The 14,168-nt window shown below is 38.6% G+C and overlaps 1 protein-coding gene across 3 annotated transcripts in view; it reads right to left on the reverse strand.

Moving 5' to 3' along the window:
- ARID5B (AT-rich interaction domain 5B) overlaps positions 1–14,168 on the reverse strand; it is a 203,830-nt gene that overhangs the window by 15,631 nt on the left and 174,031 nt on the right. For all 3 annotated transcript variants that reach the window (XM_056107921.1, XM_056107920.1, XM_056107922.1), the window contains one exon: positions 11,560–11,657. In XM_056107921.1, coding sequence (XP_055963896.1) covers positions 11,560–11,657 — 98 coding nt within the window. The remainder of the gene's footprint in view (positions 1–11,559; positions 11,658–14,168) is intronic.

Below are 14,168 nucleotides of genomic sequence, written 5' to 3' on the forward strand. Positions count from 1 at the left end.
TGAGGGCAGGAGTGCTACTATTCTCATACTATTAGATGTGTGTGTGTGTGTGTGTGTGTGTGTGTGTGTGTGTGTGTGTGTGTGTATGTATAACACAGTAGAAAGGAAGTGATATATTAATTCCATGGGGGCTTCAGAACTGATCTGATCCCAGATAGAATAATCACACCCTTTGAGTTGATTCCAGGGCTGATAAATTCTAAGGTTTGGTCAGCTACTTCCCTTTCTGGCAGAAATTGAAAATATCGAGTCACTGTAAAGTGTGGGAAGCAATCTTTCAACAATAAGGAGCCATCAGAGGTAAAGTTTTCTTTTTGATGTTGAACTACACGTACTTACTAAGGTTCCAACTATAGAAAGTTTCTTATCTCCTATGAGTGACCGGCAAGCTACCGAGAGTATTCGGTTTGCCAAACACAGTAACAACAAAGTCTCCAATGGAGACGTTACTGGGCCCGCTCAAGCAAATCGATGATCAACGGGAGGGCCTTTACCTTTTACCTTTACCTATGAGTGACCTCTTAGGGTATGGACCATAACTATAGAGATGATGGCGGTTAGGATTGTGGAGATAGTTCAAGGGCCTGGAATATAAGCCTTGCATATGCAAGGTCCCAAGTTTGATCCCCTCCACAAGGCATGACCCTCCTGGAGATGCCCTGCACTGCTGGAATTATGGAGAGAGGTGCTTTGCTAACAAAATGTTTATGGAGAAGACTGGGGCTGACCCCACGTGTGCCAAGAAAATGGCAGAACAAAAGAATTCTGTGCAGTTGTCTTTGTGGAACCATGATCTATTGAGGATTATACCATTGTACCCAGCTTTTTAAAAAAGGAAGCAGTTATAAATAGCATCACTTATATCTATGGTATGTGCTGGAGCGATAGCACAGCGGGTAGGGCGTTCGCCTTACAAGCGGCCAACATGGCCGACCCGAGTTCGATTCCTCCGCCCCTCTCGGAGAGCCTGGCAAGCTACCGAGAGTATTCGATATGCCAGACACAGTAACAACAAAGTCTCCAATGGAGACGTTACTGGGCCCGCTCAAGCAAATCGACGATCAACGGGAGGGCCTTTACCTTATATCTTCCATCATTATAAATAATAAAGATGACCACTTGTCTGTGGAAAAACTCTCCTGGAGAAATCTGCTCCCCTGGGACTTCAATCACTAACCAGGATAAGCTCTGACACCATCCCCTATTATGTTGGAGAGACTGGTGACTATGCCACTGAGCAGAGTGTAAAGGGAGTCGCGGGTGCTGGGGTCCAGAAAGAGGGTCAGCTTGACTCCCATCAAGGTGTGCTGCTCGGGAGAGCCATCTCCATGATGATAGGACTCCTGAGATTGAATTAAAGAGGAACTGGGGTTCTGGGTTAGAAGTGAAGTGAGAGGGTGAGAAAATGAAATCGATGATAGTTCTTAACATATTGGTAACATAACAATATTAATAGCAGTCACATGACTTCCTATTAATCGCCAGTATTTAGTATACTTTCTCTTCAACTGTTACATAAGAAATATCCACAAGCATACTACTTTATGTTCACACGATTAATCGGTAAACAGTGGAAGCTAAAATGACTAGTCTGAAATGTGATGCTAATTCTGTATTGTAAACCATAATGCCGAAAATGACAGAAAGAGAAAGAGAGAGAGGTTGAAGAGAAGTGCCTGCGATACAGGCAGGTGGGGTGTGGGGTGCTTGGAGGGGTGGGAGGAAAACTGGGGACACTGGTGCTGGGAAATTACACTGGTGAAGGGATGGGTGTTGGAACATTATATGACTGAAACCCAATCATGAACAGTTTTGCAAAAGTAAATTTAAAAAAAAAACATGATGCTATTAAATGCCCCAACTGAGTTTAGAGAAGATATGCCTGCCTTGACTAGTCATAGCTGCCCTTCTTTCAGCAAGGTAACCATACCCCTTTCATATATTGTAGGAAAAGGACAGCAAAGGGGGGGAGATATTAAAGCCATCAACCTTGGGTTAAGAGGATTTCAAGCTTCTAATAAACTAAGAAATCAGGTGGCTTTTCTGAGAGGTGAAAGATCTAGGGCATACACAACTGACCATACCACAAATGGTCAATACCCTACAACAGAAAAGGCCTTTCGCGTGTTCACCGCACACACTACCCTACCCCTCTTCACAATATGTCTTATTAACCATGTCACAACTCTCCAGAAAGGAGTAACCCTTGTTGTATCAGAACCAACTCGATGATGTTGGATAGTAAGAGATAGTCAAAAGTTTTATCCCCTGTAATCTGCAGCACTTCATCTTATCAATTGTGAGGTTCTCAGAATCTTCCAGCTAGACTAAAAACTCCTCCCAGACATCATGCCTGTGAGGATACCTCTTTGAAGAGTTTCAGCATTGCAGTTAGCCGCAGATCTTCCAGAAAAAAAACAAAAATCACACTGAAGAAAGTTTGCATGGACTTAAGAAATTCCAACTTCCTGCTCTATGGATTAAAACACATGGTCACAGCAGAGGGCATGGACATTAACAGCACCCTGTCTCTACAAAGCTGGTTAGAGAAAATGGTAATTCTTTTCCATGAGAAAACAATGACTAACTCAGAATCAAGTTTCAGGGATTAATTTCAAGGGCAGATGAATGTTGTTTCAAGAATAATAGACAAACATAACTGCAGTGTGTTCAACATGGCGTGCACCCACAAAGGAAGACTAGCCGTGCCCACATGTGCAAAGAGCAAACTATTGCATTTAACTCCCTTAAGTGACAGACAGCAAGGGTTCTACAGCTTCTGAAATGTACCACTCCCCCCCACATTTATTGTTTTGATCAAACTGTAGTAACTTGTACAAAAAAAAATGTTCCACGAGGTTTTCAGTGGAAGAGTTAAGGATGTATTATAATGGTAAACAATTACATTCTTCTGTCATCTGATACTTTTTTTTCCTTTCCTTTTTGGAAACATGCTTTCTGAATTTTCAATAGTTCCTTTGTGAAGGCATCTGTTACTCACATAATTGAAAAGATGTTTGTGCAGTGGTATGCTTGAGAGTACAGTTATTTAATCTTAATGATAAAGCCCCGAGGACAGAAAATCATAAGTAGAAACCTCTTGTTATTTATCAAAAAGAAAAGGGGCTAAGACACCTAATCTATTCTCAAATTTAAATTCATGCTTGATGAAAACTATCAATAAAACATGGGACCTGCAAAGTTTCTGTACTGTAGCTTTGGTCTAAGGGAGATGGGGGTGTGGGTAAAAACAAAAATGAGACAATAAAGGATCTTGACAAAGACAAAACTGCTGTTTGGCAAGCTTTTTTTGGGTCAAACAAAGAACTTGCTGTAGTTTACAGCATGACATACACACTTGATTAGTTTGTGCCTCAGGGTGTTTTTACACTCCACAGTGTAAACTCCAACTTCTATTAATTATAACTTGCATTTAGAGGCAAATTTAAGAATTTTTAAATAGAGATTTTTCAAAGGCTGTTGTTTATTTAAAAAAAAAAAAACACAGAAACCAGTTTTTCTACTCCAGGGCCTGGCAAGAGTTTTGTTTTCCTTTTTAGAAGTTTCTTGAAATATCCAAGCATTGGAAAGTTATCAGACCATTTTAGGCATGCTGAGTGATAGGGAGGTAGGCTCTTGCTTATAAAATTACCTAGACTGTCCTTTAGGCAGAAATTCTTTACAGGTGATAAGCAGAAGCAACTCCAGGCTTTGGGTGCTTAAGTTCACCTGATTCAGGTCCCCTATAATGACAAGCTTGGTGGGATAAAGATGGAAGAGCAATGGCAATGCATCATCTTGACTCAATGTCAGCACATCATGTTAGATTTCCCAGCTGCTGGTTGTTGATAAGGGTCTGGAGGCCTTTTAAGGGGTTGCGGGGGGAAGAGAGAGGAAAGTCTGTGTGATTGACAGCAGAAGGGTTTCCAAAAGAGTGCTCACTGGTCAGGGATTCTTTTACTGAGAAAGAGTTTTGAAAGGAGATTCAAGTCCATAGGTTGGTCAGCCCTACCTTGGGTGATGATGGGGCATAGTTATCAATGGACTGCAAGTAAGACTAAAGGGTAAAATGCAACACCTGCCCTTTGATATACCCAATGGAAATGCATTCTTAGAACTCTCCAGGCAGCCCTTCCACGCCCCTTTTCTCTGTTTATCCACATTTCCTTGAGAAAATTTTGCTTTTTTATTTGAATTTAATATCATTCATTCAATCCCTAATTCTCAAGTCCTGATATATTCATGATGCTGTAATGGATGCATTGGGTAGTTTCAAGGAAGCAATATGGTCCTTGCTTTCAAAAATAGTTTCCTCACTGTTCTTGAATTCTACAGCTGAAATGTTTTAGGCAACATATGATGATCTATCTTAAGTTTTAACCAAATCTCTCTGCTCCAGTTCAAATTCTGTATCCTCCCAGATGGGTTTACTCACTCCAGTTGGAAATTTTGTTTTCCAATTTGATCCCTGTTGAAATCAGTGCTTGCACCTATTTGTTTTATAACCTCAAATACTATACTCTCTGTTCTGTTCAGATAAACTGTGAGTCCATTATTATATGGTATTAGTGAAGGTAAGGATCTCAGCAATTTCCAATGAATTGGCAATGGTGCTTGGGAGCTATATTAAGAATTCGGAAGCTGATGCTAGTTAGTGAGGAACCACATCTTTCCCCCTTCTACTCCCTTCCTTACATGAAGGTAATGGGCACTGTCTTGTTTGCTGCTTGCCACCCCTTTTCGAATTTTCTCCATCTCTAAGAGTGCTTTGTGTATGGCAAATGGTTAGAATACAATAAACTGCTCCTAAGACCAGCATCAGAAAAAAAAGCCAGTAAATTAAATGCAGAATACAGTGTAAGAAAAAAAAATCTGACCATTATAAGAGGGCTTTCTATTGATACTAAATGTAATCTTAGGCTATACTGATAGAACAATGTGACCCACAATCATTGGAGTATCATTCCCATATGCCACCATCTGGTATAGTTTGAGTATTCTGATACACAACTGAAGGCTTTTACATGAGAGCATGCCAAGCTGTTAGATGTCCATAAATTGTGCCCTGAGTCTTGGTTGAATGGAGTAGGAAAACTCAGAAGCAAGGAGGAGCTGTGTAAGGCATATGGAGAACCATCTTGAAGAAAAGGAAGCATTCAGAATGAATCATCCCCAAAAGACAAGGTGAGATCCATGGATGCTCCAGAGGACATTTTGCTTATAAGCACGTGGAAGAACAGGTGAAGAGTCTTAAATGGTAGTGATTCTCCTTTGCCCTCCCAGGTAGGGCATTTAAACAGAGATTGGATTAGGTCGGTGCCAAAGACAGTTCAATTTGCATGGAACTTGGTGGTAGGCTACATTTTACCCATGAGCATGTTTGGTTTAGCTTACATAAAATACCCTCAGAAATACTGGAGCCAACATTTCTAAATCAGGTCATCTCACATAAAGGTTTAGCACAGCGGTAGGGCATTTGCCTTGCACGCAGCCAACGTGGCCGACCCGAGTTCGACTCCTCCGCCCCTCTCGGAGAGCCCGGCAAGCTACCGAGAGTATCTTGCCCGCACGGCAGAGCCTGGCAAGCTCCCCGTGACGTATTCGATATGCCAGACACAGTAACAACAAAGTCTCCAATGGAGACGTTACTGGGTCCGCTGGAGCAAATCGATGAACAACGGGGGGGCCTTTACCTTTACCTTTTACCTCAAAAATTATCTGGAACATATGTAAAGAGCGGAAGTACAGAAACTATAACTAAGACATGGTGTCGTCTGATCCCATTGGGTCTCTGGTGTATTTTTCATTTTCACACAAAACCACTTAACACTCACCTAAGCTACCCGCCCCACAGATTGATAGAGTTTCTGATCACTGGTGTGGAGCAGTGCTTTTCCATGATCTAGCACAGAAGACTAGCTTTCTAAATTTCCTGTCTGTTGCCCTCTGCTTCCTTGGTGAAGCACCATTAAAAATAAGTTATAAGAAGGCATAAAGAATGTTTGGCGTTTTCTTCCCCAACAGGTGCTTCTGTTATAAATAGGTTATAGATTGACTGAGGAAATTTCTGTCCCCTTGCAATTGACATAATATAGGATCATAATATAGGATCATTTCCAGTAAAAAAAAAGCTTAAAAAAACACCACTTTTTAAAAATTACATGTAGAAACATAAAAGTATTAAACACATTGCTCCATCGGGCTATCAGTGCTTATTCACTCACGGTTGCTTTGCTTATCTACCGTGGATGAGAATCCCATAGTTCATAGGTCAGAAAATTTCACATTTCACCTCTGTGGACCTCTGAAATCTAAAATACGAGGGTCCTGCCTGTGACTTTCTGAATCAAGCACTGATCCACACCAACTGTGTCAAAATGAGTAAAACCATACCCAATTCTTATCCTGGTTGTGAAGAGAACTCTAACTCATCTTCTTTTTTTCCTTATGATACACGCTGAGTTCCCCAGAACTTGATATGTATCTTAAAACACATATCTACTCAAATCATAAGCCTCCCACCTCATAGGAAAATTACTGAAGTCCCAGCTGTCTGTCACTTTGGGTCCACCCAAAGGCATTTGACTTGGGAACAGTTGACAGCAAGCCACCGAAAAAGGAGCCGAGTTGGCCATGTGGCATGACCCCTAGACTAAAGAATGCTGATGGAAAAAGCAAAGGGTTTGAATTTGGAACTGGGCATCAAGTGAGCAAAAAGATGAAGTGTAATTGCTCACTTCCTCCCCATACAAATACATTTGTTTATGATTTTGATTTTATAAATACTCAGAAAAGCACATCATAAAGTACTTTGGCCTTAATGCTCTTTTAAAATCCCTAATAACTTCATGTGCTCCACAGAAACAGACCATGTAATTTATTCAGGAAAATTAAAACCAGTAATCTAGTTTTCTGGGACTTTTTCTCCCCCTGCATGTGCTTAAAAAATTTTTTTTAAAGAAAAAGAAAACAAATCTGTACATGAAAACAAAGACTTTAGACAGAATTCCTATTCCATTAAATCACCTAAGAGAATGCCATGAAAGTAACCATTTTTCTTTCTACTCTTTTACCGATAAAAAGTAAGAAATTCTGGTTCCTTTAAATAGAGTTGGAGAAGAAAGTATTCCACTAGTCTTGCTCAGGAGAAAATAGTTTTTTTTTTTGCATTCTAATCACCCGTGTCCTTATCTATAAATTCTGAGGAAGAATGTTCAGAATAACCACACTTCATAAGCTTTGCTGAGTTTGTGACATCTACATAGTAACAATATCATGATGGGGAAACATTAATGCTTTTTATATTGGTGATCATCTGCAACATGAGCAATTAAGTACAGTACTAATGGACTACGGCCAGGAGCCTGGTACTAATATTAAAAACTGACAGAGATGAATAGGGTTGGAAGCAAAACCAGGCTGACAACAACATTTTTATGAAGTGCTTGGACCTATTTGATTTAAACCAATCAGAGGCAAGTTTGGGTGAGTCAGGCCTTCAGCGACAATGATGCATTCACAGGCATTGTACCATTTCTGCTTTGCCTTAAATAAAAACACCCATTGATTCTTTTCAACAACCCGCACTTTCATTATTAAGCTTATTAATAAACCAAAAGTGCCCAACTAATACACGAGTAACATTTACTGAGGTGGCTACTTTTTGCTTGCTGGAAAATGAAAACGTTTACAGGAAACGAGAACTACACTGCATGAAAAATAGACCAGTTGGGTAATACTCAGTAGATCATTCATTTCTGCTCTACCAAGAAGAGCAAAACTGGTGAACAGGAAAATATAAAAAGAACCAAGTCTCAAAACCAGAGTGAAAAGAATAAATCAGATGAGCAGGCAGCAGAGTAGGAACTTCGATCATTTTGCTCTTGTTTGAAAGGTTTGAAAAATCTCCAATGACATCTGTAGATTAGATGTTTTCACACAACATACTGACACTCCATTTAAATGGTGGCCCTTGATCAATCTTGCATATTCTTTTTCAATTGTTAGCACAGTCTATAAAAAGCAAGAATGAATGATTCTACCATAATCATTAAATATAGTTTTAGTCAAGAGCTACAATCTTTTTCTTTGAGCAAAGTAGAACTGTTTCAAGTCCCTGGACAGATTTAAATATCTCCTACTCTCCTCTAATAGAACCATTAAGGCATGAACCAAGAAGTAAAACATCTAGATCACCAATTCCCAGACCTTTCTCCACAATTAGCACACACACAAATATGGTGATTCCTCTGAGAGCATGTTGGTTCAGATGAGTGTCCGTGGCATTATTTTAACTGTTGTCTGATTTTAAAAAATGATGCACCTTCCAATTTTAGTACTGAGCCATTATTAATAACTAATTACTCATAGCATTCCCTTGTCTGGTCATACAGTACGATGGGAGCCAAAGAAAGAAAAAGAAAAAGCCAGCAAAAGAAAATGTCGAGAATGAGTTAAGTACTTTGCTAATCACTCGGGAGCACCTGAACTCTAGCTTGGGTTGCAGGCTAGGTCAGCGATATCATTTGTCGCAACTCTAGATGTACCTTTTTCTGCTCTTCGTGGTGATGCAGAACTGCTAGTACATAGCTCTTATGTCAGCTATCTTACTACTAGGGGTCTGTAAATAAAGTCATGCAGGCAGGGAAAAGGCAGGAGGACAACTTTTTTTTTTCTATTTTATTTGCTGTTCATTTTAATGTTAGCCCAGCAATCACTTGGTGGCAACAGTTGGTTCCAACCTGGGACTACTTTCAACAATCCCAGAACAGCTTCAGTGCATTTCCTCTGAGGTCTAGTATCTGCTAGACACTTCCTGCTCAGGTCTGAGCCTGTCCCCCACTACTTTTTCACCCGGCTCCTGAGACACCAGCACTGTAAGAGTGCCTCTTCCCAGGAGGGTTCCAGTACCATGAGGTCCAGTTTCCAAATTTTCAGAGGTTAATATTCTAACCTCATCTCTCTGTTTCCTCAACCCCAGGGAATCTAAGATTATTACCTCCATATTAATGGAGTGCTTCACACTGACAGTCGTTTAAGCAATTCCCTATAGTAAATTCTTTTTGTTGAATACCTAGTGTAGTTCTTATTTTCCTTATTGGATCCTGATTGATTCACTGAACAAACAAAATTCTAGATTTGGAAGAGTGCCATCGCTTTTAAAATTTTAATTCAGTAAGACATTAAGCCTTCATGAAATACCCAGTCTGTTCTCAACAGTGAGAACAGAGAAAGATTTTTAAAAAATAATAATGTTTTTTAGCTGCTAAAGTTTGAGGCCTCTTTACTAGAATGTCTCAATTTGTCTGCAGACATCAGGCATTCAGGAAGAAATAAACCTTGAAACAAAGTACATAATCTCCAAAAGACCATACTGGCGTTTTATGATGATTGAGGCTAACTGCAGCATACTGCTGCTTAAAAAATTAAAATGCATATATAAACACACTACTACTACTACTACTGCTGCTGCTGCTGCTGCTACTACTACTATTACAACTACTACTTCTACTACTACAACAACTACTACTACTCTTGTATACAATCATACTATCCTGAACATGCCCAATCTGGTCAGGTCTGAGGCTAATCCTATCCCTTTTAATCCATCTTTCTTTTTTTCCCCATCCCACACCTATATTTCTTTGCCTATTTGTTTTCTCAATCATGTGCTTTTTTAAAAGCTTTTTTTAAAAAAGCTTTTTTAAAAAGCTTTTATGAGCTTTAATTCTTAACCAGATTAGTTAGGTAACTCATCTTTCTCATTTTAGTTGCTCTCTGGTCAACTGAAATGTTTTTGGGTTGCTTTTGTTAGTTTGGAGTTTGATGGCTTATATGTTGAGAACATTTGCACATAAGGTAAGTGAGGTTTCGTTATCAGAATAGAAGCCATTTGAAAGTAGAGTTAGTGCTTATGATAAAATGTTCTAATTCCTTAACTTGACTTTAGACGATATTTACAGAACACTAAGTGAGATACCAATGCTATTTTGTACTAGGGCTTTAGTGTGACCTGTTAAACATACAGTGAGAAGGTAGATTTTTATATTAAATGCTGAGATAAATAACACTTTTATTTAAAAGTCTGTGTATGATAATAAAAATAATGCTATAAATAATAATAATAATTTAAATTCTTATTTTTTAAAAAAAACCCTAAATCCTAGATTTGACATTGTCAAATCAGATAATTGCCTTTTAAAGATGTTTAACAAAATCACTACTTTTAATTTTATTTATGTGCCGGCTTGGGACCCATACACTGTGGTTCTCAGGAAACCATGCAGTGCCAGAAAGTGAACTGAACCTTCATGCAAAATATGTGCTCCACCCCACTGACATATCCCTACAACCCCAAATAAAGCAATCTCTTAGGAATTCTTCATGGCAATTTTTCATGGAACAATAGATCAAATCCCAGTTTATGATAATACCTACAAAAACATTCTAAGTCTCTTTAAATGATCATACTAAAAGGGACTGACATGTAATAACCCAAAATAAATATAACTAAGGGTTGATGTATTTGATAACATTTATAGGGTCCAAAGGTGACTATATTAAGTATCTTGTTAATATTGAAATGATAACTTTCTATCTGAGGAGCAAATTTGTGTTTTACCTTTCAAACTCACAAGCTAAAAACTTGACTGTTTCTTCAGCTGACTTCCTTGCATTTCATCCATGGATATTGTGAAAACACGGAGACACAAATACCTCTAGTTGGCTCTCACAAACTCTGAATTTAAAACCAGTGAACTGAATCGGTCAACACTTCATTCAGTTAGGGAAAATTTCAGCACTAAGAAAGTTGGTACAACGTAAACCAACAAAGTATGAACTGGATCAAAATGCAAATATAATACGTGAATTTGCTTACTAGCTGGCCTTCCTTGATTATCAGTAGCATAGTCTTAACATATAGGGAAAGCAACTCACATGGAGAGAACCTTAATGTTCAATTACTATTACTTTCTGTTTATATTATTATCACCTGTCTGGAGATGAAACTGTTAGAAAATTAGATCATGGAGAAGTTGGCATAAAGATTTCCTAGGTCCAAACACAGTTATGAATAAAAAAGTACAAAATAGTTTTGGTGGTGGGGAAAGTACCCTAACCTGGGGTCAATTTTCTAATTCAAGAAATGCTTCCTTGCCAGTATTAATACATTCAATGTTAATGTATTTTTAAGTTAAATTCCATGGCATGTCATAGTAATTCATGATTTCCAAAAGCTGGAGCCTAGAGTAAATGAATCTACAGAGAATGTATTGAGTGATTTATATCGAAGGGGGGAAAAAGACAAAGACATTGTTAGAAAGGCAGTCAAGTCAGAAGATAAAATCAACTTAAAAGAACATCGGATGTGAGTTCATGTAACCGGAGAAAGCCACTTTCCCTAAAAATCACAAGGTGGTAAGCAAAGCGAAATTGCAGAGGGCCATTTTTCTCTTTCCTGAGGGTCTCCAGCCACCCCTCATTTTACCCGTGACAAGAATCTTCTCCCAATGAACATCCTTTGAAAACGTCAGAATTTGCCAATGGGGAGTTTCTTACCTCTCATAATGTCTGCGGGTGCAAGTGGCAGCACTGGTACTCCCAGGATTACCGCCTAATTCATCATAAATATGTTTCCATTGACGGCGAGCTGTTATCTGAAAAAATGGCAACAAGAAATTCAATCTTGCATCACACAAGACTCACAGTGCCAGGATTCAATACATATGCAACAGTCAGAGTCTGCTCTGGAAACCCAGAAACAGAGAAGTCCAGATGAGTACACAGGGAGGCTTATGTGGGAGAAAGAGAGCTCGCTTTCGGTGCTTTTCTGCACGATAAAAATGGATTTATACTTTGGGCTCTGTGTTTTGTCACCCTCAGTGCATTTCATCTGAGGCATCTCTGTAGATATCCATATAGTTATTTGCCTTAAGATCTCCAACTCTTTATGTCATGTGGTAAGGTCCCAAAATAAGATTTCAGCTAAAATATATTTTAATCTGTTTAAATGAGTCATGGGGAAACAGTGGTTGCTCAAGGGGTGCTGAAATGCATGACCAAGGATGTAGATTAGAGTGAAGGTATCAAATCTGTTTTTGTACCTTGTTCTTCTTTAACTCAATGAAGTGCTCTCTACTTTTTGAATATAAAAGAATTGCTTCGCAAATTCATTAAAATCATCTAATTGGTTATGAAATTTAATGTCATTTGAGGTTGAAGTTTTATGCCAGGTCCTTCCTCTAAACACTAAAACAAAACCTAGATCTGAAACTCTGTATGTCAGAAACTGTTTTGTTTTATTCTGTTTTAGCTGAGGTCAAGCAAATAGCATAATTGATAAGATTCTATGAAAATTAACATATTCCAAAGTTAAAAAAAAACAAACTATGTATATTATTGCGTTGGGTGAATAAAAACAAACAGCTTGTAGTATATTGAACAGCATAGTATGGCCTTGTTTTGTTTTCATTCTCCCCTCTAATTTGATTTGTGCACATAAATTAAGAGTCTACAAAATAACAGATGCATGATCTGGCAAATGATTAATTTGGGGAAACCACGTGATTTACTACATCCGAGCAAGTCTAGCATTTCCTTGAAACTAGGAAGACAGAACAAATTCTGTGGTCCTTGTGAACATTTCTAAACAGGATTACAGGAAAACTCTGTTATGGGAAGAGGGGGAGGGGAATAGCAGGGGGTGGCCAAGGTGTGGCATTTAATGCAATCAGAACAGAGGCTTTTTGGGAAAAATATCCACAGACTGCCAGAGAAGTTCATTTAGGGGCTAAAAGCAGCCATCTTATGAGGGGCATGGGGGGAAAGGGGTGGAATCTTAATTTGCAGCCAGGAGCTCTGTAACTGTAATCTCAGGAAAAGGAGAACAGTGGTTGAAAATTATAGGACCAAGGCTACCTTCTCAATTTCAAACAGAATGAATCCCTTCATTTATATAAACCCTTCCTAACCGTCTCAAGTAGGAACTCAAGAGAATGTGACTTTTGCATTGTTCAATTTTCCCATAAAGCACTCATAAGCCAATTTGTTTCAATGGTTCTCATACACTGGTTCTCATACCTTATATGTACTGGCAAGTTTAACTAAAAATAAAATCTCCATTTATTTGTAGCTGGATTCAGAATTTTAAAAAGTCAAGCCCCTTTCAAAAGTATTCAAATATATATAAATATAGTTATATAGAACATAATATATTATATATAGTTGGGAAATGTATGTTTAATTATGACTAATTAAATAATTCTAACATTCTTCCACTATTTTAAGAAATAGAATTTCAAGCAGATTTATCCTATACTTATGTATCAAAGTAGATGATACATAGTAGAAACATAACCCTCTCCCAAGAGTCTACACTATTCTTCAAAACCCTTAGGGTTTTCTGAAACACACCTCCATATTCCTGCCACTCAGAGGGCATGAGGGCCCTGCAGGAAACAGGTGATGAAAATTCTTTTTACTCTAGCTCTCATTTGCATTATATTTCAGGTTTATGAAGGAATTTCACTACATCATTTAGCCTCCTATTATTAGTCTTTGAAGCAAATAGGGGAATTTCATGCACAGATGAAAGAAGCATGACTCAAAGTGGTTGCTGTCCTTGGCCAAGGAGACAAGATAGTACAGTGGCAATGCCAAGATTCATGCCCATGTCTTCTGGTCCCAGTAACAGACTTCTTTCCATGGAGAGCCCATGCATGTCACAGAAAATGACACAGAACCCTCGGACCTTTGCTTCAAATGAAGAAGATAAAGGTGGGCATCTGTTACAAATTCTCAAGTCTGTTTTGGGTCTTTCACAAATGTAGAAATAGTAGATCTAAGAGGAAATCAAGAATCTAAGAGATTGACTGCTGATAGATTTTACTTTCTTAAATCATCAAGTGAAACTATGCTTCCTTCCATCCACTTCTGTACCTATTTGGAATATAGATCTGTATTCTGTTCATCACTGGGTCATGGATAAATCTTGGCTGTTTGAAAATCTATCCATCCACCTATCCACTCATTCATTATTTGGACGGCCTCCATTTGTTGGATATTGTGCTTGTAGCTGGGATGCAACAATTAAACCCAACACTCAAGTTGACTGAATCCTACTGGAGGAGAACCCAAAGCATACAAGCAACCAAATACATTAAAAAAAA

The sequence above is a fragment of the Sorex fumeus genome, unplaced genomic scaffold, assembly GCF_029834395.1.
Source record: "Sorex fumeus unplaced genomic scaffold, SorFum_2.1 ptg000183l, whole genome shotgun sequence".
Taxonomy (NCBI): Eukaryota; Metazoa; Chordata; class Mammalia; order Eulipotyphla; family Soricidae; genus Sorex; species Sorex fumeus.